At 38.3% G+C, this 25,498-nt stretch overlaps 1 protein-coding gene across 4 annotated transcripts in view; it reads right to left on the bottom strand.

Moving 5' to 3' along the window:
- LARP4B (La ribonucleoprotein 4B) overlaps positions 1–25,498 on the bottom strand; it is a 57,085-nt gene that overhangs the window by 12,377 nt on the left and 19,210 nt on the right. For 2 of the 4 annotated variants that reach the window (XM_032099530.1, XM_032099536.1), the window contains exons 3-13: positions 13,922–14,069; positions 13,568–13,729; positions 11,368–11,449; positions 10,762–10,898; positions 8,310–8,413; positions 6,421–6,531; positions 5,879–5,932; positions 5,314–5,523; positions 2,222–2,328; positions 1,488–1,742; positions 13–58 (exon numbers count right to left, since the gene is read on the bottom strand). In XM_032099530.1, the coding sequence (XP_031955421.1) occupies positions 13–58; positions 1,488–1,742; positions 2,222–2,328; positions 5,314–5,523; positions 5,879–5,932; positions 6,421–6,531; positions 8,310–8,413; positions 10,762–10,898; positions 11,368–11,449; positions 13,568–13,729; positions 13,922–14,069 (1,416 nt within the window). Of the gene's footprint in view, positions 1–12; positions 59–1,487; positions 1,743–2,221; positions 2,329–5,313; positions 5,524–5,878; positions 5,933–6,420; positions 6,532–8,309; positions 8,414–10,761; positions 10,899–11,367; positions 11,450–13,567; positions 13,730–13,921; positions 14,070–16,007; positions 19,425–25,498 lie in introns of those variants that run through there. The other 2 variants (XM_032099525.1, XM_032099516.1) reach the window with 2 other exon arrangements.

The raw sequence follows: 25,498 nt of genomic DNA on the forward strand, positions 1-25,498 counted from the left end.
ATGAACACTCACTGTAAACTTGTCCTCCCTTTTCTTTCGGTAGCCATATGAGTTTTTCCTATGGGAAAGAAAGCAGATATCAGAACCTTGCCTATAAGTGGATGGACAGCAGCTAATGAAAACAGAAGAAATTAATTCCAATTGCTATTTCATCCATCTTCATTCTACACAGGTTATTAAGAAATGTTTTAGGGAAAAATTCCTAGCAAGCTCTCATTAATACAAAGGTATAGATCTTATGCAAATCAGCATAAGAACACACTAGTTACAAGTAATTCCTGCGTTAAAAGTACCTCAGTAGAGATTTTATGTAAGGATTAGACAAAACATTACAGTATCCAAATAAGGGGTTTAGGATTTTTTGTACACCAATATAACTTCTCAAATGTAGCTAACTATTTCCAATCCAGGTAAAGCTCCTTCAAAACACTTTTAGCACTTTGTCCCCATCCCTGCTTCAGGTAAAGCCCCTCCAAGCAGCAGTGTAAAATTTGCAGTGCATTCAGATTCAATATATTTTTTAAGTTTTTTGTCTGACTTTTATTACTCTAAATGTATTCAACAGTGAAACATTAAAATGCAACTCTAAGTACTGACTATTCCTGTACATTTTTGTAGTCTATAGTTTGAGCCATCTTGTTTCCTGAGTTCTTAATCATACTTTCATCCATTAGTTATAACACAATTTGGTAAATTAGATTTAGAAAGGTATTACAACCCTTGCACAAAATCCCCATTTCATTTTGCAATGATACAAGTCTAAAATAGGATCACGTGCGAAACACTTGAGTTATCTTCCAATTCAGTGAGTCATTCAAAATGTGATTTACTTAGAGACAAATACAACCATTATCAAAGCTGCAGAATACTTTTATAAAGCACTTACTAGAACTGCATTTATAAAAATTCCAGTTTTCAGCTCCCCAGGTAGTTGGTTGTGGTTTTTTGTTTGGTTGCTTTTAAAACTACATAACAATAGTTTCCTTAGCTGCCTGCAGGTGTTTTTCCTCCCTTCATACCAATCCGTCATCTTTGTTGTTGTGTATGCCCAATTTGGTCAAAATTCTGATCTTTCAACTTAAGAAGTTAAGAGTGAGCACTGCTAATACAGGTTCAGGTGCACAATCTACAATGCTGAACAATGGAATGCACAGAACTTCATTAAAGTCAAACAAATAATATACAGAAACCTTCTTGCACCAGATGAAGAAAGGATAGAGGATTAGATCTTACAGATCTTACAGATCTAAACTGTTCATCACTTGCCAATAATGATTTTCATCCAGTAGGAAAGTATCAAAGTCCACTTGGCCTTTGTTCTGCATTTAACACCTTCTGTGAAGTACTTTGCAAGATTTTAGGTTTGAGGAGAGAGTCTCAGCTTGAAGCAGTATTGAAAATATAACGATACCACGCCTCCACTAAAAGCAGTAGTTCAGAAGCAGCAATACTTGGCTGTTCAGAGGACAACTACGGAGCACACTCACCTTCCTCTCCCTAAGCCAGGGGATGAGTCAATGCTGCTCTGTTCCATCCGTCCAGTTCCCACTTCCCTCTTGGTGTAACTGGTGGTAGCACTCTGCATCCGTGTCCTGCTTTGTCCCGGCTGCCGCGTCTGTGGACTCCTGACGCCATTGATTAAACGATCAGCAGAAAAGTTGAATATTGTAGGACTGTCTAGAAGCCCAGGTCCCCTTTCTGCACTGGGTATTATATGTCGTATATGTGACTTGCTAGGATTCCTATAAATTCAAAAGTCATTTCAACATACGCACTATCAGAGATCTTCTGAGGCCTAAGCCTATTCACAGAATTCAGAAGTAAGATCTTCAGTCCTTTATCACTTATTTCATTTATAAGAATGATCAACATTCATTGTAACAGGTCACGTGAATTATCAAAATTAACCTTTTCCCTGTCTGTTTTCAACTAGACCTTTACTATATGAATAATCCTGCTGATGACATGTCATCTCTCAGAATATTTCAGCTGAATACCCTAAATCACAGAACAGACAAGTCCTCAGCTTTCAGACTGTCCATTTACATTTCAAAACACTATCCATTAACAACAGGAGCACCATCTGCCCTTTCGCCTCACCTTTGGCAACAGGTTCAGTTTCACAAGTATTCTCAAGTTAGCTGGTGTTACTAAAATAAGCAGATGAAAACCCCATATGCCAGATAACACAACAGTATTGTTAAAAGATAGATTAACTTGCCTATTCCTGGGAGGATATTGTCTGAGTGTTGTCAGTGGAGAAGCAGCAGGCTTGAAGGTTGGAGATGTGAACCCATTGATAAATCCAGTATTTGGAAATGGTGTTACCTAAAAAAACATATTGCATGCTCATCATTATAAACAAACTGAGTATAACTTTTCTTAACCCCATATTTTTTGTCATTCTGTGCAGGACAGTACTTAAAAGATTGGCTCAAGCAGAAACAGAGCATCTGTCTAATGCCTTGTAGCTAATTTAAAAAATTTCTGAAAAAACTCCAAGCCTCTGTATTTCTGAGAAGTCAGCCACTACACATATTCAGCTTATGATAGTTTCAGAGGATTGAAAAACATCAAGCCAAAATTCTTGGCTGTAAGTTAAATAGCTCTCCTCCTATTTCACACCACACTACACATGACTTTGGAGTACAGAGACACCTCTTTGTCAGAGCCTCTAATTGACATTGCCTGTAATTGTTTCTCTTATAATTTACATGTGAATTCCTCCCTAAAAAAACCCCTCAACAACTTCTTTTTAGTTCCTCATTCTACTTCCATGTGACATCTAAATAAAGCCTAGAGAATAAGTGGATGTTAAGTGGAACTCTGATGCTTTTCAGATCCTACCACCTTACTCTACACATGAAACACTGTCTTCTTGTCTGAAGAAACAACATTAGCAAAAGATTTTCTGGGGTGGGTGCATATCAATGTCTTGTAGTAACAAGATACCTCAAAACCTGAAGCATGTTCAAAGTAATTTTTCCAACCTTGCTAGCACACTTGTGTCTTTTTAATTTAAATGTATAAGTGAGTTGCATTTAAGAAATGTTACTATTAGCACCAGCAAATGCTTGCTTGTCTTCTCCCCCTGAAAATAACTACGAGGCAGAACAATAAGACTCCTCCTACACTCTATTAAATGATGAGAAACAGCTAGGATTACGACTATTTTCTATAAAGGTACATTTAAACTTGAAAAAGGTTTCTTGCACAAGTTAAATCACTGATCAATGGAAAACAAAATTTAGCACCAAAGATGTCATATCAAACTACTGCTAGCCTAACTTAGCATGCACGACAGCAAATGCTACCTCAGACTCCACAAAAAGGCCATTAAAAAAGGCCTTTTAAAAAAGGCCTTAAATAAAGCTCCTCAAGGAACAAAGTTTCATCAAAGTAATGCTTTCTGGTTTAAGAGTTACACCTTAATGTAAAATTCCACCAGAACTAGCAAGCAACCACTGAATCTGAAAAATGAGACGACACTGAACATATTGGGGACACTAGCAATATTCAACCCTTCTTTCTTTATAATGATGTGTGGTATTTTTGGAGGAAAATTTTTTTTTTTCCATTTTCCAATAATACCAAAAGCATCTCCACAGAAGTCATCTGGCTCAAACATGCTTTCTTTTCAGTTTCTTTTTTTTTTCCCCAAGCAGGACAAACTAGATCTTTTCTCAAATACTATTAAGTACGTGATGAAGAACCAGGTAGTTTTAGAATCCTGAGGACAAGTGTTGCCATATTCAAGTTTCAAAACTTAAATGGTATGCCCACACTACTGGAGATCTCAAATTAGAGATGAGAAAAAGCAGTCTTTATGTTGAAGCAGAATAGAGAAACTTTGCTGTATTTTCACACAAGTCTCTACATGCAAACTGCAACCCTGTCTCATGAAAATTATTGCTGTGTCATGGTTCCTCATGGTCCCTGTTCTCCTCAAGTGATTTCTATTCAAATATAGCTCTTCCTACAAAAGAATCAAGAAACATCACGTTACAGTCATGTACATAAAATGCAGCTAACCAATGACAATACACTGCAAAACAGTGAAAGGCAAAGCCGAGACAGTTGATTTCCTGTTTTGACTAAGAAAAGTATGAGATCTTTAATGCTGACAAACTCATAATGTCTTCCCCAAAGGACAGGACTAATAAGCCTTCTTTAAAACAAAAAGTTACAGGATAACATAAGGCGGATACACAGTCTACTCTGCCTGAACCTGTGGCTTACTAATCTAGGTCTTCTATACCATTCCCATCCAGCTACTTCAGCATCCCAGAGGAAAGACTGTGCAATAGCCAGTCTTAGTTTATCTACAGGAAGATTCACATTCATTGCTGCTTAACAAGGCAGCTTTCTCCTGGAGTAACACAGCTTGCTCTGTTACCTTCTCTCCTCTGCATTCTTCATCCCTCCGAGAAAGCCTCCCCCTGCAACAGCTCTGGTTCCCTTCCCTGTGTGTGAAGTGTTTAGCACACCAACTTTTTAATTAGCTCGTGGTTCAGTACAGAGGATGTGTGCTCAAGTTTGTTCAAGGACACTTTAATCCTCTGCCAAAAAAAACCATCTAAAGAACTTTAATTTTGAGCATTGCTCCCCTCATTTCTTTGAGCCACAAGTAAAGAGGCATCTCCAAAGGGGAGAAAGAGGCTCCACATAGGAAACCTGAGCCTCCCAGTCATTACAGGAGACCACCCATGTATTTTTAAAGTAACAAAGGCCAGCTAAATGGGGCCAAGGTAATTCTGATGAGACTGTCACAACGGAGAAGATGGAAGCAGCATTGCAGGACACAGTGGATGTCCCATTACAGTATATAAGGATTTATTGCTACCACCCTAGCTTCAAGGCTTACCAACAGCCTCTTTTAAGAAAAAAGCAATTGAAAAGTGATTTTTGTAATTAGCAAAAGCAGTTTTACTCTTCACTGGCAAAAGAGATGTTACTATTGGACAGAAAATATTCTGCTTTAAGAATATGCCAAGTAGGGCAATTCAGCATGCTAACCTAGAACCTAACTTCCTCCTAGAAGATAAGACAGCATGGCATCTTGACAAATCCTTACTAAAGAACTGCCTCAAAACCTAAAAGGTTTAAGAAGAGAATCACAGTCCTCAAAGTCTGAGACCAGATACAATTTTCAAATAATCCATCTTGTACACCATGGGAAGGATTTTGAAGGACTGTTTTTCAAGAGGAATTAGAATCTTAAACTCCCCTCTTCAGGATACGTTTCCTACACCTCAATAAAAAATAATACCAGCTTTGAAAAGAACACAACTGTTTCAGAATCCAGAGACTTACCAATGAAGGGTCAAGGTAGCTATGCGTGGCTGACCAGGTCTGTGGGCCAATTAAGCTGTACAGTGGGAAGTGCTGCTGGGGACTGTATACTGGAGGTATGTAAAAGGATGTTGTGTAGCGCTGCTGCGTGTAGAGGTTCATATCCAGAGGTCTATATCCATTCTTTGGCAAAAATGTGTTTATAGCTATTGCCTTTGCTTTTATCCTTGCCTGCAAAGGAGATTAGATTATTTATTACAGAAACTTTCAAATTAAGTCAGGATGGTTCAAACTAGCAGCCCTCAAACTTCTACTGGACACTTATCAGCCACTGCTTTCTCCCTCAAGGACAGCAGGAACTACTGAATGCTTCCCTCCTCCCTGATGCTGGGCTGGATATGCCACTGCCAGAAACGAGGAAAAGGAGAAATGAACACCTGGTATGTGCTACGTTTCTAAGCCCACCTCCAGGTCAAATGGCTGCTGAGATTGGACCACTTAAATTTGTACTAGAAAACACAGTGAGCACCACAAAACCCAGAACATACACATGTGCCCCACCCCTAACATCATAAACTCTGTTTACCTTAATCGGTTTTCCTTGGAAAGTCTTCACTTCTTCTCTAAGGTATCTGTAAGCCTTTAAAAAAAAGAAATTATTATATTTGTCAAATATAATTTAAATAAAGGAAACTTAAGTTTTGACAGGCTAAACCTAACAGTAATTCTTGGAGTGTCTGCTAATGTTACAGTATAGCAAACTCTCATATATTATCTGCATTTAGCAACATTAAACTTATCATTCAGTGCTTCAGTAGCATTAAAACAAGACTAACCGTTATGATTGAAGCATTTCAATGTGTCACCCAAAATATCAACATTCTCAGTACAAAACAATCACAGCTTCAGCCAGGAAGCCAGGATATGTGAACAAGATAAAAAAAATTTTTATGTTTAATAGTTACTGAAAACTGGATGCTACCTAAGGGGAAGCATTACTATTTCACAGTTCGGGGTATCTTTCTTAAGTTGTTACGCATTTGTAATACAGTTTATAACCTATCAATTCACCCTCATATCATCCTTTTTTACTGTTACACTCTAACATGCTTAAAAAAACAGTGTTACCTGCTGTGCATCAGCTTCTGATTCAAATGTGATGAACCAATTGTCATTATAGGCGAACTCACAGTTGATGAACTTAGGCAAATTGTCTCCTTTGAAAAGTGCTTCAACCTCCTGGGGAAAGTGGTTTGATAAGGAGGTAAAGGGAGGGGGGGAAGGGGAAGGATGGAGAGAAGAAAACATCAATTTAAAGTACAAAACTCTAACACTCCAAGAAGGAAAGAAAGAAAGCACTGCTGGGCTTACAAAACAGAACAAAGTCGTTCAGTACACCTGCAGTAGCGTCAGCTCCCCCTCCCCACTGGAAGGAATTCAAACTAGCACTGTCTAAGGCCATACTGCAAGAGGAGTTTAGCTGGGAGCTCTTTAGGCCACAGAGAGACATTTAAACTTGGCATCAAGTGCAGAAAGATGTCTATTTCTCACCTGTCCCCAAAAACCATGGAGCCACGTGAAAACCTGTGCATATGGCATGGGACAGGAAAATCCTGCCCTTTCAGCAGAAACCTGCAGATAAGCTTTAACTCAAATGTCTACAGATGCATGTATTTGAAATAGGGCTTATGTTACCTCAAACATAACCAACTAGTTTCTACAGAAAACACACACACTGGACTTAATATTTGTTTTAATTCATTTGCATTTTTTTTGGTTTTGCCACGGATTTGAGCTGAGCAGCATCAAAAGGCAACACAAGTTGGGAGGCATTACAGCATTTTGGAATTTTGCTGCTTAAATAAAGCCTGACTCTGCTGTGCCAGGAAACATAGGCTATTAAATCTGGTTAGTTAAGTCTAGATTTTTCCAGTCTGACAAATTCAAATGCAAGGTATAAACATTTCACTGGAGACCAACTCTTTTGAAAATAAAGACTCCTCAGAACTTTGTTGTTGTCAAACATTTAAGAGTGACCATCAAGTGCTAATATATCCAACCTGACAAACTGATGACAGCAAAAAAAATTTTTTTTCTAAATGTACAATACTAAAAGCTAGGCAATCTTTGAAATGCTACATTTCATTTGGAAAGCGAGAAGTAGCCACTATTTTTAAGCTATATACATAGCATATATCCAACTTCTTCCTTCCAATTCCTTTTAGCCTTTTGTTTCATGTTCCTGTTTTTAAGGCCACCTACTTTTTTGTTATCAGTTTTAAACTGCAGTACTTCTGATTTTTGTATAAAGGTTATCAAGAGCAACTCTTTCAGAATCTTTAGTCTTCCCTGTAAAATTAAATAGAAGAGAAAATAAAATATCTACCCGTCATCAAGAATCTGCGCCTTCTCCTCCTTTGTGAAAATTCAAGATGGTTTAATTATGACCCCATAATTTTTTCTAATCTTTCCATTAGTTATAGTCACTGCTTCATCAAGAGTGGCATTGAGTATCTTTCAAAGAATGAAGTTCTCCAGTCTTGCACTCATTCCACAAGCCAGTAGAGATCCTTAGTGACTTATTGACACCTCTCACCTCAGCACTATGGAAATGTTTGCAAAGCTTTAACTGCTTTACTTGAACAAGCCAAGGTGCAACAGTGGCATTTTCTAGTCTAACACTTACCTTCTTTCATCCTTGTCTATTTATCCAAGGATCTCAGCACCACGTGCATATAGATAAGACAAAGTCCAAGAAAATCATGGTAACTCTACCAAAGACAGCACTATCAGTTTCTCAGCTCTCTGCAGAGCTACAGGTTCTACCATAGTATTCCTATGAGCAACATTATCAAAAATACTTATTATCCAAACAAACACAATAAACTAAGTTTAAGAAGTGTTGTTAGAAACTAACAGTGTAGTAAGAAATGTGATGTGCTTATTGAAATCTAGAAGAAATCTAACTTCCAAGTCCTAAGGGAAAGATGTTTTTTACTGAACAAGGAAACACTTACTTCAATGGGAGTAGATTCAGGTACTTCACGTAAAATCACAATACAGCGATTCTGATTTGGCCGAACTTTTTCCCCCTTCTCATCCACTTGAACTAAAGGCAACGCTAAGAGAGAAAAGACAAGAATGCATTTTAGCTATCAGCAAATGTAGTAGCTTTGCACTCCAAAAGATGCTGTCAACACAGTTTTACAATGCAGAGCCTCAAATATTATTGAACATTAACAAACAAGCAGACAATGACTGATGACACTTTCAAACATATGAAACCAAGCAGACATGTTTCCTTATCACATCCACACTTTTCCAGCCTACAAAATCCCAATTCATTTGTTTTCTTCTAAAGCACACATTGAGTCATGGTTGTTTGGGGCTTTTTTCTTACCTTAGTGGTAACGTCCAGTAGCCTCTTCTGAGAATTTAATCAAAGAAACAGAATATCAGGTTGGATCTCAAAGATAATTTGGTGCAACCTTTCTTGGTAAAAAGCACAGTTTAGACAGGATGGCCCAGCACCCTGTCCAGCTGAATCTTTCAAGTATCCAGTGTTGGGGAATCCACCACTTCCCTGGGGAGATTATTCCCATGACTGATTGTTCTCTGTGGAAAATTTTCCTCTTGTGTCCAACTGGAATCTCTCCAGGAGTAACTTGTACCCATCACCCCTCATCTCTACCGTGTGACTTTTTATATAAAGGGAGTCTCCATCTTCCTTGCAAGATGGCCATAAGGTCTGCCTGGAGCCTTTTTTTTCCAAGGCTGAACAAACCCAGTTCTCTTGGCCTTTCCTCATACAGCAGGCTTCCCAGTCCTCTGATCACCTCTGGGGCCCTTCTCTGGATGCAATCTTCTCCTCCACAACTTTTTTGTGGAGTCAGGACCAAAACTAACACAGTATTCCAGGTGTGACCTAACAAGCTCTGAGTGGAATAGTGACTCCTTTACCTCTGCTGCTCTTATTGATGCAGCCCAGCATCCTGTTGTCTGGTCCAGGTCTCCTTCCACAGAGCTGCTCCCTAGCCAGGTAGAACCCAGCCTGTGCTGTACTCCTGAATTATGTTTTCCAAGGTGCAATACCTTACACTTATTCTATGGAGCTTCATAGGGGTCTTGTTAGTCCGCTCCTCAAGCTTATTCAGGTCTTCCTGGAGGGTGGATCTCCCTTCTGAAGTATCCACTTCCCCACTCAGTTTGCTATCATTGTGCTATTTAACAGAGGGCAAATATTTTCCTTCTGTTTCTGTTCATCATTTACATATCTGAAGAACCCCTTCTAGTTTTTGACAAAACTTGTAGTTCTGGCCAAATTCAATCTGAGCTGAGCTTTTCCATTTTTAGGTGCATCTCTGCATGCCCTGGCAATGTCCTTGTAGCTCTCACCAGGTATTCATCCACTTTTCCATCTCTCATATGCCTCTCTCTTGTTTTGAGCAGACTCAGAAGCAGAGTTAAGCCAAGGGTGTCTCTTGATCCGCCTACTTCCCTTACCTTTAACGGGGATGAAATGTTTTTGTGCTTCCAGGAGAGAACTCCCAGCACTAGTATAGTTAGCTCCTTTATCCTCCATGGAAACTTCCCACAGAATCCCTTCCAACTGTGCTCTGAGCAAGCTGAAGTTTGCTCTTGCAAAATCGAAAACCTTAGAAATGCTCAGGGTGCTCAGCACAACCCCAGACTCCACAGTTCTGTGATTCCTGCAGCCAAGGCTTCCACTAACTGAGATATTACAAAGCAGGCTTTCTTAGTTTCTGAGCAGCGAGTCCAGCAGTGCCTGATTCCTGGCTGGCACATCTAACACTTGTACGGGGAAACAGTCCTCTGCACATTCCAGAAGCTTGATGGATGACATGAGCTGCCGTATTGTTCTTCCAACAAATATCTAAGCCATTGAAATTGACTGTAAGTACCAGGTTTGGCTGACCCAAAGCTTGCTGAAGTGACACAAATATTGCTCTGGTGGCCTTATTGTCTTGGTTTAGGTCAGTAGCAGATGCCTACTGTAAGATCCCCATTGAAACAACCCTCCTAATCTTGACCCACAGGCACTCTGTAGAGCTTCCACGACTGATGCAGTTGATTTCTATACATTCAAGGTTCTCCTTAACAGAGTGAGACTCCTCCATCCCTTTTTCCCCATCTGTCTTTACACAACAGTCTACAGACATCCATCGTGATCCTCCAGCCATGTGAGTTGTCCTACCACATCCCACAATTTAAACTCATTAATTCTTATTTGCACAGCTCATTATTCAATACCGGGAATGCAAAGTAGCTTTGGTAAAACTACAGTGCTGTAACTGTGATGGTCTAAGCTGCTTGGGCTGCTTAACGCTTTACAGAAAAATAATGGCATTTTACTGCAATACATTAAGAAAGGAAGAGAAGAAAAATTCATATTAATAGTTCTACACCAACAACCAAAATGCTTTCTAGCACTGAGGAACTTTTACTTACATCTCAGCACTTCAACAATCAAATCCATATCAGTACTGAGTTTCTTGACATGATCAAGGTTTGCTACTGTCATTATTGGCACATACTGATCACTGTCCATCTGTGATATAAGGTACATGTCACTGGCAAGATTTTCTCTGTTGGGAGAAAAAAATATAAATAGGGAAATGTCACAGATTAACTTTGTCCAATAAATTTGAGATAAAAATTCATCCCATAATAGAAGGCAGATTCCCTCAGCATTTTTGCTAATTAATGAAAATCACTTGCTAAAAGCTTGCTAAATGGTTTAAGTTACACAGTTTTATTATGACCAGTAAAGATCACAAAAATTCACCTGATCTGCAATTGCTTGTAACTACTCTCACTTCACACCAATGTATTTGCTAGTTTATGCACTAGGCATAGAGGTTTCATGTAAGCTTTAAGAGGTACATCAACACAATACTCTGAAATTTGTGTGTTACTTGTGTTACTTTCCCCAAATTCTCATCCTTTCCACTCAGTTTTAAGTAACAACTAAGAAATGTATTAACATACATCCCAAGTTAGGCACTGGATCTTGTTAGTCATCCTTCAGTTTGGTACATTTAGGTAAATACATACCTAGATAAACAGAATTCCAGTGTCTTTTTCAGTAATTCTCGTAAATCTTCCTGACCTTCTGGCTGCAACTGTTCATGTCCACCTAATAATTAAAATACTTCAGATTAAAATGTAGTTTTGCTATATTACACAATATCTATTTTAAACAAGCCATCATGTCTATTACTGACTACATAACTAGTAACAAATTTTAAAATTCAATACATGTTCATAATGTATTAGTTACCAACCACCGAAATTGCATGGCAACACTTTTTAAGACACAAAAGAGAAACCACGTCTGAATTTACTTGTTAACCTCTGTTCTCCAAATACATAAAAAACAGAAGCACTTTTAGAAGAACAGCTAGAAGCACATCTCAAAAGTAAAATACTGAAGCGATTTAGCTTGTAGATCTGTCTTCCCTTCTCAGGAGATGAACTGATTTCTAGCTGACGAAACCCTGACTAATGCAGCTGACTAATACAGCACGGGAACAATGCAATGGAGGCACTCCATACTTCTGGCCTCACTCTAAATGACAAATTAATTCAGAGAAGTTTTTAAAAAATGTAGTTATGGAATATCAGCAGATATCCAATCTACTAACAACAGATATGTAATAAATTTACAATCTTTTGGTTAAGAAGGCAAAATAAATTTCTTTCTTATATGTGGAAGTTTAAAAATTATCACATGGAAAACATGAACTTCACGTTCCTTTTAGTTTAGACACAATATACCAATGTCAGTAGAGGGTAAACTCATTGTGTCAGTGGGAGAAGTGTTTAAAGATTAGAAGATTTGTGGCTTTTAGAGATTTATAAAACATATAGTAGCACATTATTAATGTAAATATGTATGCATGTAAATGTAAATTAGTTTTTCAAAAATACTTCACACCAAGTATTGCCCTCTATACCCTTCCCTTCACTAACTTTCATCCTTTTATTCAGCTCTTAGTCTTTCTTCTTCCTAAAGCAATTCTAACTTTCTCCCACCATGCTGTCCTTTCCGTGTTCTATTCTGACGAAGAGAACACAAACACCTGAGAAATACATATATCATGTTCTAACCACTATTTCCCTTCCCTGTCTCCTCTTTCTTTCTTGTCCAAAACCTGGCAAGGACCAAAATTATATGCATTTTTAAAAATAATTGTTAAAAAATGGAAGATCAGATTTCAGACTTGGGACCACGTGTCACTATTCATCAAGAGGAACAGACCCAACCTGCTGTTCAGCTGTTTACAACACTATCGGACTCGTGTTAAAAGTTAACTATTTTTGGCACATAAAGGACACACTGACAAGTTCCAACATTAATCTGAAAAATACTGTTCCCTTCTAGAGTGTGAGACGTCATTAATACAATGTTCTATTTGCCAGCTAGTTATTATTTAATATTCCCCAACAGTACCCTTAAATAGAAGAGTCAAAGAGAACTTTCAATTTTTAAATATAAGCAAAGATGATGCCACAACTATGTCAGATTTCAGTTGTCTTGATTTCCAGCTATTCTGGATGCTGCTATACCGGTAATTTTAAATACATGTTACTAAATCAGCTAAGCACAATGAATAAGGAACAGACCTCTCGTGAATCTCAATAGACACCCAGCACATTTTCTTCTCCTTCCCATCCCTCATCTCAGTTCAAGTAGTAATCCCACATGCATCTTGCACACCTTCTGTCCCATTCAATGAAATGTAAGCATGGCTGAATCTCTATGCTAGTTTCCAGAAGCTTCTTAAAACATACCATCTGGTATAGACTACAGCTACTAACAGTTGCACTGAAAAAAAATCCTGGAAGGAGTTCATTAAATAAGAATGCAAAGAAGTTAAGACTAAAATCTTGCTTATTTCAGCATTTCAAGTAAAAACTGGTCTTTCCACACATTAACATTATTACTTGAGACACAAACTGTATGTGAATCTCAGCTCAGTACCTGACCCAACTAGAAACATGCAATTGTTTGATTCTATGCAGCACCTTGTAAGATTTAAACCAGGAGGAGACCGGTCTCCAAACATGTCTAAGTTTGATTGCAAATGAGACAGGATTTCCTAGGGTCTCTTTAAAGAATGCATATATTGAACAACAAAAGTTGTATGGTCTGGGGGGCTTCTTTGGTGCTTTTAGATCTCACTGTTCAACTCGAAATACGTGTTTAGTTTGTTTTTAAACTAAGTCCAAGCACTTCTTAGCTTTTCCTTACCTGTCTGGGTGGTTTCATGCATAGACTCATACTCGGAATGATCGAGAGCCAAAGGGTTCATATCCGTCTGCTCTGAGCCTGGAACAGCTGGGGACGGCTCCGGCAGCTCTGTCAGCACCGCATTCTGCTGCTTTTTGTCGCCATCGCCGTTGGCATCCAGTCCTGCAGCACAGACCACAAACACACTCAGAAAGCGTTCTTTCTAAGCACAGTAACACCACTGTTACAACGAAATCTGAAATAAAGGTGCTTACATACTTGCTTTAAATTTTTTAACAGAAAATTAAAATTGAGACAGTGCTGCACTGTATTTTACCTTCTGCTTGAGCAACAGCTAGAAACTCTTATTCATACCTTCTTTACAAGAATCTGGAGGCTGGTCAGGTATTTCTTCCCACGTTTTGCTCACGCTACCATCAGTGGCACCACTTGCTTCCAAGTGTAACATATGATTTCCCCACACCTTTGCATTGGGGTTTAACTCAGAAACCTTGGTTGACTCCTGCAAAAAGAAATTGATTATGCATTTTGTGTGGATGCACAGCAGCTATCTGGTGCATAGATACATACAGTTTCAAATAACAGTATCAGACTCTAGATTGTACTGTCATGTTTTTTCACACCTGAATATATTAACTGAATTCCCATAATCATTACAGGTAAAAACACAACGGAATCATGCTGCACAGTATTCACTGCCCTGATTAAGAACCACCAGAAAAGGCTATCCAAGCAGAGCAAATGACAACAAACATTTCATTCTTTGCCTTTGACAGGCTAACTCAGCCTGTACTTGACCTAGAGTTCAGGCAGGTCTCTAATATACATGTCTACTTGATGTTGATTATATTGCTATTGTATCTGTTTCTGAAAAACAATACTAAAAAAAAAAAAAAAAAAAAAAATCAAGAAAATGCAAAAGTACTGGGATTTTTCTGAAATTATATAAACATGTAACAATTTTAATGAAACATTATGGAAAATTGAAAGCAGTAAGATGTGCATGACAGCCTCTGTCATTACATTAAGAGGAGAAGAGGAGGAACAGAACATTAGAACAAAAAGGATGAATAACCAGATCCAGTTAAATCATCTCAAACCAATCTCCTTTAACCTCAATTGAAAACGTACATATTTAATTATTATATATGGTTATATACAACCATCATATAAATGGTTACATCTGTGCTTCAGAGAGACTGCTCTCTGCAGTGTAAACATCTACTACAATACTTTTTTATAGCAACATGAGACAGTTCTCTCTTGTTTTGCTAGTATTTGAGCAAAATGCATTGAATTATTCCATACCAAGAATATATTTGAGGTGTTTTAATATAATTACACTGGGAAAGAATATTGCTTATTATAAGACACACAAAAAAACTTGTTAAAAATCTGCTTTCTGAATTTACAGATGCTAGGAACATTACAGTGTTTAAAGACAGGCACTGCAAAACCCCACAAAGCTTTAAATCTTCTCAAACACACACACTCAAATACTTATTACCACAGTGCATAGGAAATATACCCAGAAAAAAAAAAAAACCTAGGAAAATTTGACTTAAACAGATCTCTTGAATGATAGAGAAGACTTACAAAAAGTGGAAGTGTTTGACGTAATTTCTTGAATAGTAAGGATTCAAAGATGACAGCAAGATCCATCAGTTTCCATTTTTAATAAAAAGTTCCCGCAGGAGACAGCAAACAGCCTCGAGTACAATCCACAGCCCACACTGTGGGCAAGTACTGGGCAAGGTCACAGCAGCTGCTCCAACACAGCCGGTGAGGGGAACACTATCAGGGAAGCTCAGCAGGGAAGGAAAAGGAGCAGCAGGTTTACAAGAGTGGGTAAGGCTGGAGGGGACCAGTGGAGGTCATCCAGTCCAACCTCCCTGCCTGAGCAGGGTCCACAATCCTCAGGATTGTATCCAGACAGCTTTGGTTGTTTCTTAGCCCAGCTAGCCAAGATCCAGCCTAGCTTTTTCCTCTCACTTTTCCTGCAGCCACTCCTTTCTACAGCACTACTCACCTCCAGAAGTGAGCCAAAGATTTCCTAATTGCTACCAAACAAGAATTTCAGGAAATCCACAAACATTTCTTCCTATACAAAGTTAAAGAGCCCTAAGAACAGTTTGTAGAAAGCTTCCCTTCTGCACACTGAAGTGCTTATCTTAAGTTCAGCTGGAACTGAGAATCTGCAATCAAGTTACTTTGCCAACGATTAAACTTTCACACAAAGTAAACAGAATGAAAAAAATCAATATTCAGCAGAATTTTTAACTTCTGCATTCTGTACAGCATTCAGTTTTGCAAAGGAAAGGGAGTCCTCAGGTTCTGGACAAAATAACAGCTATTTAACTAATGAAACCACAGTTTGACTTGGCTTAGTCAAACTTACAGCTTCAGCTTTAAGAGCAAATCACTTCTGCAGAATACTTACAAGTTCGTCTTTATTGTGCCATCCCCAAGTACCACCATATTCTGGTGCTAGCAGCTGATATGGGTATGTTTCCATTGCATATGAAGCACTTGTTAAACTTTCAGGTTCATTCTGGAAGTTTTCATTAACTATACACAGTCTGTCATTCTTCATTGTATCACTAGAAACTGCATTATTCCATAAAAAGCCCACCAGATATTCACCATTACCAGAAGGAACTGTGTCAGAAAGCTGCTGATGTCTCCAATCAGCATTGCCAGTCTGAAGATTGATGAAATGTGACCACATTTCAACGTGGGGATTTTGTCTGTCCAGGTCATAGGAGTGCTCCTGGTCACTTGATCCATTTTCCATCAGATCTAACACGCACTGCTCTCTGCCTTGTTGAAATCCAGCTGCACCAGGAGAGGCACTGGGTATTTCATAGGAAGGAGTAGCAGCATATTTATCTACCTGCTTTGGGTCAACACTAACTCCAAGCTCTTTGTTTGAGAAAATCTTGTGATCTGGCTGCATCTGTTCCCAGCTTGTGGTAAAGCCATTCATCTCAGTATTTAATATATAACTGGTGTTTTTCAGTTCAGTAGTCTTGGCTTCCAACTGCTTCAAATTCCCCCCGGTCAAAGGTTCTAGATTCCCAGCTGATAAACCAAAACCAGTGAGGTTCTCCTTTGAGTGGATGCTGACACACTGGTTTACTTCACTGTGCTGAAGATTACATTCATTTACATCATACATACTTTTTTCATGAGTTTCTAATCTCTCTTCAGTGAAAGGCCCAACAGAAACTTGTGTGTTCCCAACCTCTGGCTCTGGACTGGCACAGCCACACAACTCAGACTCTTCTGCTGGCTTACCATGCTCATAAGAACATGCGTTTTGACACAATAAAGGCAAAAGGTTATGGTCTTTATTTAAGAGCTTACTGGTATCTTCCAGATTTTTAGCGTCATCTTTTAATTTTCCGCTCTCGTACATACAACTGTCCGTGGCTGCAGGTACAGTGGAGTCAGAGCCAGCGTCCTGACTGTCAGCCAAGCCCTTATTGCAATTGAAGATGCCTTTATCACAATCAACAATGTTAGCATCCAGATTCTGTTTTACATTTTCTGCCTTGTTATCAATGGACTCATTTAGCTGACCTTCAAATTCTGTCTGTTTTACAGATTCTACTACATGCCCAGCTATTTTGGCTGGCTCAGTCTCTGCACTCCATTGATTTTCCACTGTGTGGAAGGAACGTACATACTGTTGTTCATCTCGTCTACAGGTCACGTCTATTTTATTCATATTCTCACATTCCACAGACACAGAAGAGACACTGGTTTTGTTATCTGAATTTGAGTATTTGCATACTTTACCTTTATTCCTTGGTGACTCTTGTGAAACCTGACACTCTAGGCTGTTTTCCTTTAGGAACATTTCATCTGTGCTTGGATTATGTAGTTCATGAGATGTCACAATGCCATCACTTACCCCTGATCTAGTTCTGCTCAAGTTACCAGCTTCCTCAAGCAAGTCACCTTTCAGTTCAGTGGCACTCACACAGACATCTTCCTCCATGCCACTGAGGTTTGAAGCTTCAGATGATGTCTTGATTTCAGTGCAACCCTTACTGGGAGTTTGAAAATCAGAACCTTCCTCCAAGTTTAGCTGCATTTCAGTCATGTTCAAAGCTTCACAGTTATACAAAATTGTACCTGTGCTTTTCTCTCTCTTTTTCAAGGATACTTCAAAACTGCTGTGATGTTCACTAGAGTCTGGTGCAAATATTTGGCTATCACCATATGTTCTTTCAAGTGTGTTCTTTTCCACATTTGAATTTACTTCGCTTTCTGGCTCTAGAAAGTAGACTTCTTCAGCAAGGTTTTCTACATTGTCCATTTCATGTAACTCTACTGATAATTTAAAGTTACCCCCTATGTTCTCTACCACCTGTTTAGTATTTATTTGCTCCACAACACTTGAGGGATGCCTACTTAAACTAAGTGGCACAACATCAGAATGATTACTTCCCTCAGTTTTTTCTGAATGACATACCCCAGTGTTTACCAATACACTGGAAATACGATCACTGTTTTTCACCTTTTCTGAGTTAGGGCTGTATTGGTCCTCTCCAGCAGCATCCACAGGCTTTACAGAATCACAAGTTGTATGCAGTGATTCATTCCAACTGACAGCACCACCCCTGGTATACACCTCATCTTGCTGATTCTCAGGGATGATTTCATTGGGCACTTTTGCTCTTAAGACATCTGTTACTGTACTGTCAGTATTTAACCTACGCACCTGACACCTGTCAGTCAGTAAGTTATCAAAAGAACATTGGATATCTAGGCTACAATATTCCTTTGTATCCTTTTTCTGCATGTTTGATCGATCCTCTTTTTTATACTCAAACAGTTCTTTCTGTGAATTAAACTTAGCTTCCACTTGTGCCAATTGCTGCATTGGAAATTCCTTCCCACTGTCTAGAGGTCGTGCCATGGTGCACATTCCTTCATCAGTAACAGCTGAGTTATCTATGTCTGCTGCAGTCTCTTCATGCACAGTAGCTGGCACCTCTTCATCCCCTTTCAGATCTTCGGCATCTACAATACAAATGCTGTAAAACTCTTTGTCTTTCACATTTTGACTGTTGTCTACATCACGACAGGAAAATGTTGGAGACATCTCTCTATATGAACTCGAAACTTTCTGTAAGCTGTCACTCTTGCTGTCTTCAACATTTACGGTTGTTCCATTTTGCCTTGAATGGTCACACATAACTGCATAATCCTCCAGAGAATTTCTATTTAAGGAAATTTCACTCCATAAGCCTTTGTCTACAATGTCTGGTACATGTGAATTAGAAATACAATCAAACAAGCAATCCTCTTGTGCAGCCACAGTTTCATTATTAATATTGCTATTAATATTTTCTATATTGTTCATGTGCTGACCATTGCTATCAGATTTTGTAGGTGCTCTTTTTTTAATAACCCTATCTTTCTTTTCTTCACTTTTCTGCAGATTTCTGTATGTACCAGAGACTTTCAAGAGATGACTAAAGGAATTAAAGAAGCTAAAAGGTCTGCCATACATTCTCCTAGGGCTGGCATGGGGACCATTCCCCATGCCATTATATGATGAATATTTTGCTTTTCTACCCCAAAAGCCAGATTTAGAAGCCGATACTGTGCAATCATTGCTACAAACACGTTCAATGCCGACTGTTGCAGCTGCCCCATTAACTGTCCTTCCCACTGTACGCAGATCCTGGCTTTCCACAGTTCCAAAAATTGAAGATAAAGTTTTACTTATCCTTGACTTTGGTGCTTCCTCGTCCACAGATTTTTGTAACAAGCTGGTTTTCTCCTCACTTGTGCTGTTACTCAATTCTTTACTGAAGCAGCAGCCCATGTTTAGTAAGTAGTGTCAGAGGGTCCTCTCATTGCAAATCACCTTCCTCTTTACACTAACTTTCTATGGCTACTGAGGAGACAAGCCAACACCCAACTGCCAAAAATAGCACACTTTAAAACCATGCAGGGGTTCATATGTCATTGCCACTCAAAGTCCAAATCCCAGCTGCTGAGCAATGTTTCAGTATTTCATCATATACACTGTAATATTCAAACCAAATACTCCTAATGAGATTAGAGTCAGTTTACGAGTATTACCGTGTCTTGTGATCTTCTATTGTTTGATTTCCTAAAAAGTTTTATTCATCCAAATAATTAAAATATTTAAATGACATCTTTCAAAACACCCACGTGTGCCAGAAACTACTGGTCTTCATACTTAATACAACTCCCACCTTCCATACAAGGATAAATGCATTCTGGCTTTACATGTTTAAATCTGACATGTAGATCAAAAACATTTTGGACCATTTTCTCCTTCTCCTCCCTTCCCCCAGAGCTGAACTTACACCACCATTACTTCTTTAGGAAAAACAAGCTAAAGATAGATAAGACCTCATGTATTCCATTGAGCAGTCATTGTACGTTATCAGAAGCTAATTCTGTTCCAAGCCTTTTTTTTTTAATTTGTTATCTGCATAAAAAAAAAGAATACATAATTCCTCAGTGACCTACAGCACTGAAGGGGGCCTCAAGATTATTTACGCACCTCGTGGTACTGTGACAGGATTAATCATACTTAACCTCAGAAGAAAACTGTGTATACTTTTACTAAAAATTCAAAAATATTTAAAAAGTAATTTCACTGAATGCTACTCCTTCCATAAGTCCATCCTCAGTATAGTTTTCATTGTTGTACATATACAGACTCCTTCTGACCTTATAACAACTAAACCATTTTTATACACATGTATTTACATATTGAAATACTTCAACTACTGTAAGTTCTTGTAGTTGCTAATAAAAAGTGGTTCTGTTTCTTCAAAAATAAAAGCCCAATAAAAAAGCTTAAAATACCCAGCAATCTTTTTCTGCTCTAAACAGTTTTTCTTCTTTGCCTTTCCATTACCTCATATTGCTCAGACCTTCTCTCAAATTCATTGCTATTATTTCAAATTTGGACCACATACTTCAGAGAGCTTAGAGTGTACAACTACAGCACCACTCTGCTCTGTTACTTAAAAGATATTGAAAGTATGTAAGAGTGTAAGACAAGACAAACCCTTAAACTCTATTTCAAATGTTCTTTCATTTGACAAACATTGAACTCAGTGCTATTTTTCATTGGTTGTGTACCTTATGGCAACTAATATTCCACTAACTCTGACCATAAAACACTGCTGAATTGGCTAAAAAGTATATCCTCTCTTCAGCAAGTCTGCTTCGAAATTGCAAACTAAGATCAGAGGAAAACTACCCTCCCCCTACCCCTTATCCAACCCAGGAAGACTCCAAGCGCCTGCAGCTACACTGTTCCTAAGGATAGGAAGTCTGATGCATCATTGCTGCCATCTGCTGCATTTTTTTTAATTCTCCCATGGGACAAAGTTATTCAACATGCTTGGATCCAGACTGAAAACTATGCCAAGTCACTCCTCTCTTTAGCATTCCCTGGAACTGAGAACAGGGAAAGGGGGAGGGAGTTACTTATAATAGTTTTTTTGAAAAAATGCCACGAGCAAACAATTTAACTGTTTTTAATGTCAGCTTAAAGTCACAGTAATACTTAAAAAGTTCACAACTATTCAGAAAACTCCCTTATCAGGTGAACAAATAGCAAGATTTTTCCCTTTGTGTTTTAACCATTACTAACTCGTGCTTTCTAGAGAGGAGCTAAGTGTCTTTAAGAGACAGACCACAGCGAAGTCCACTTTTCCAGTGCCTTAACAACCACTTCTCCTATCAACTAATGGGAAGAAAAGGGGTGAAGCAGTTTCTGCCCAAGCAGAAACTTATTCCAGTTTTCCCATACCCTTCTCATGTGCAAAGGCACATTTTGTACTTGTTCCTTTGTTTTTATCTTAGGGTTCCAGGGATAATTTCTATTTTTAAGCAGTTACAGTGCACATTCATTAAGTCAAATTTCTCAATACTATTTATTTTGAGATCACAACTTTAAAAAAAAAAAGGCAACATGAATTTAAGCAGAAAATGCCACTCTTGTTATGTTACATCACCCGAGGCACCTTCTGGCTAAGCTAAACACTGCCACCAACTTGAAAAGCACTTAACAGAGTTCATGCTCTGCTACTTCAGAGCCCAACTTGGCTGGGGAGTAGGTTTTGGGTTGGTTTTTTTTTCCCCTTTATTCATGCATATTTTAGCTCTGGTATATTTCTCGTCTACTCAAAGCCTAAACAGGTTTTCTGTCTCCATGAAACAAAACTGCTCTGAAGCAGCACTTTCATAACCCGAACAATTGCTTTTTTTAATAGGCATTTAGTCCTATGTCCTTCACACACCTAGGCAGAAGGCAAGAAGTCAACATGCTTATTAACGTGAGTGTACTTATCCATCTTTTATTTCTCCATGTATCTGTTCTTTGCCAAGGAGTAAGGGTTTATCCCAGATATAGCCTTATAGGCCTAAGTTTTAAAACATAATCTAGATTTAAAGTTAAAATAACATAAATCAAAACAGTCCTTACAACCCACTGACATCTAACTTCCTTTACTCTTTTTCTATGATAAAGTCATGCAATTGTAACAAGTCCTGAAGAAACAGTGATTATGCTGCACTCCCAGGCCATACCCAATGCCATGCCCACCATCAGTTAAGGGAACAGAGAAGAGCAGCACCGCAACAGATATTGCAGTGACACTACTGCAGGCTTCTTGGAAACAGCTGGTCAAATTGCTTAACTTTCTTTCCAATAGATCATGGTTAATGGACTGCTAAGAGTTTAAGTACACATTCAACACATTGAAACAATTAAACATGAGCATTAGAAGTCATCTACAGGTACAAAACTATTCTTATGGCCTATACACTTTTCTTATGGCCTAAATCTAGAATACCATGACAGAAAGAGCAAACACCAACCAGTACTGATCCTTCATGATGCTGATACTGTATACGTCCAGTTTAAGGTCTAATTCTCCCATTGCTTGTTTAAAGCTAGTCGTGATCTCTTGAATTATTGTCTCATTATACAAACTGCTACTTAACTTTAAATTGGCACATACTGCATGTAATACTGTGTATTGTCAAATGATCTGAGGATTATACGGTATACTGAATTTTCACTGAGTACATGGTCCTGTATTAAACTAGTAAACCTAAGTTCCTTTTTCTTCTGAGGCTTATTCTTGAATGGACTGCAAAAGGATTTTTGCACAACAATCTAGCAGCAATAAGCCTGAGACATCCTTTTATAGTACTTCCTAAGGAAAACATTTTTGGGAAGTACAATTCAGTGCCATCTTTCATGAATTTCTAGTTATTTTTCCTCTGCTTTGAACAATGATATGACTGAACTTGTATTTACAGTACCTATAAGCATTGACAAGAATCTGTGTACCACACAGATTTGAATTCCCATTAGCAGAAACCCACAGCAGCACCGAATTATTCAGCTAGGGAAAGAATGGGTGATGCTCATATTGCAATCAGACAGCAAGTTTAGATAGCCCCACTGTAACATCCTGCACTGGCACACACATTTGCAGAACTTGCTGTCACTTTGAAGACAAGAATCCCTTCTAAAGTTCGAATTTCCAGATCAGGTCTTCAATTTGGCTAATCAAGGAAAGAAAATTCTTCGGTCATTGCAAAGTGCTCTGAGAGGCCACACATTCAAATGTGAGCATGGCAGAGGAAGAGTTTAGGCTCAACAAGCAACAAAAAAGACTGTGCATACCTTTAGCATTAAAGGTCAGTTAAATTCTGTCTGGCAGAGACAGGACATACAAACTACCTCCACCATGGGATTTGGGTCTTGGCCTCTTGTCTCAGAGCAACCTCTAATTTTTAGCAGGAAAGAGTTACTATTGAAAAGGAAACACAGAAGTGAGTTAAAATTGAGTGAAACATTTCTTAAACACTGACTTTCTGGGTCCAGCCTAACAAGGGCTTTCTCAGAAAGAGTAATTGTCAATCAGGATACAAACAGTCCATTGACAGATGTCACCTGAAGTGACAAAGTCCACCTCTAGGTTAAAGAAGTTGCAAAAACAGCACATTTAACTCCCAAAGCTATGAAAACCATCAAAGTTAAGATTCTGCTAGCATCCTCTGAGTTATGTATCTCCAATGTGTTAGTCTAAGCTACTGTTGAAAGAAATCCATGAAGATCCTCAAGATGCAAATTTCCTTCAAATGACTTGTGTGCAAAACTATCAAAATTCTGCTGTTAAATACTACTAAAATCAACTCAAGAATAGTTGTGCTGGAAATGAACCATACTAGGCTAGTGACTGATCTACATTATGCATTAAATAGCATAATTTCATAGCTACTTCAAGGGAGAAGAAAAGACTGTTTCCCTCTCTATGAGGTTAAGCCTTTGAAAAATGTTAGTGACCTGTGTATCTTTAAGCAGCAACCCTGGAAAGTGATTTCTAAAGGATTCCATCACAACATCAAAACTTGCATTTTAATTTAGTCACTATTGATTACCTATTCAAAATTACTCACAGTAGAATGTGTTCAGTTTTGTTCTTGCCAAATGACAGAATGACTAAAGTTATAATCAGAAAAATTTAATTATTGTTCTAAGAGAAAAAAAAAACCCACTTTATATAACCACTTCAGATTAAGAACTAGCCTACTACTTATTTCCACAGGATCTACAGAAGTGCATCAAAATTCCCCATAGAAATTTTGTAACTTTCTTCCTGAACAAAAGCATTTGGACAAGGTATATCAAGAGATCCCAGTGGAACAGCACAGCCAAAACAGCTGGGAACACAATTCAGCACATTTCTTGTAAGTCTATTACAAAAAGACTCCTAGAAACTTCACTAGGTGCCATGGCAGTATGGCCTCATACTAAATGTACACTGAAATAATGATCAGCACAAACATGCATCTATGTCTTTTTGCAGTGTAGCCCTCTGATCTCAAAATAATTAAGACACAAGAAACACCAGGTGATTTTCACTTCACCTTGAGTATATACTTGCTAAAGGCAATAGTCAGGATTACAGAAGTTTTTCTCCTTCCTATCACATTCATGGAAAGATGCAATCTTAATGATTTTAGTTTGCTAATTTTTCCTGCACTCTGAAGTTTTTCTCCAACTACAGCTTGTTCCCAAAACTTGCAAGTGAAGTCCTGAAGCACTGGCAAAAATCAACTCATGTTAGCAAGGCATTACAGAACAGACCATTTTGAAAACACCACTTTTAACAGAATATATTGGTAATCATGCTCCTACAACAGAATGACCTTCTGATGCTGTGCATATAAGAGTATCATACTGGTATAACTTAAAACTTAATAAGCCACAGGTCTCATATTTTTCAGATAAAATATTCAGCCAAAGAAAAGCTTTAATCACATAAGAACAAGTTATTTGAAATGTACCATTATAGCACTATAGATACATTCCATAGCATCTAAATTGACACCAGCCTTCTCATGAAAAGAACAGTAAGGTCTTCTGAAATTTAAATAAATGGTTACTCTCTTTCTCCAAATATGTAGGGAAGAACAGGAATTAAGATTTAGATCCTATTTTTTCTTTTTTTTAGTAAAAATTGTAGTATGTCAGATTAAAAGAACTAGCATCCATGTGAAAACTCATCAAATTGCATTTAATGCTAATGCTCCTGATGAAATGCAAAGACAGTTCCAAGCTTTTGAAGGAAAATCTGCAAACCCCTCTTACTCAAGTTTACACACTGGTTTATCGGCACTAATGCCAACTTTTAGATGTATGGCAGAAAACCAGGTTTAATTTTTTCTTCTACTGTCAAATAAGTCAAAATTCACACCTGAGAAATGTAACAGAGAAGAGAACTCAGGAAAAAAAAAAGGGGGGAGGGGAGAGGAACAAACAAAAAGTGCACCAGCTTGTTTAGAAAAGCACATGTTTAGAGTGTTTTTCAAAATGCTCCTTAGCGGTTGCTGCAAGGTAGGTTGGAA

Source organism: Corvus moneduloides, chromosome 1 (assembly GCF_009650955.1).
Source record: "Corvus moneduloides isolate bCorMon1 chromosome 1, bCorMon1.pri, whole genome shotgun sequence".
Classification (NCBI taxonomy): domain Eukaryota; kingdom Metazoa; phylum Chordata; class Aves; order Passeriformes; family Corvidae; genus Corvus; species Corvus moneduloides.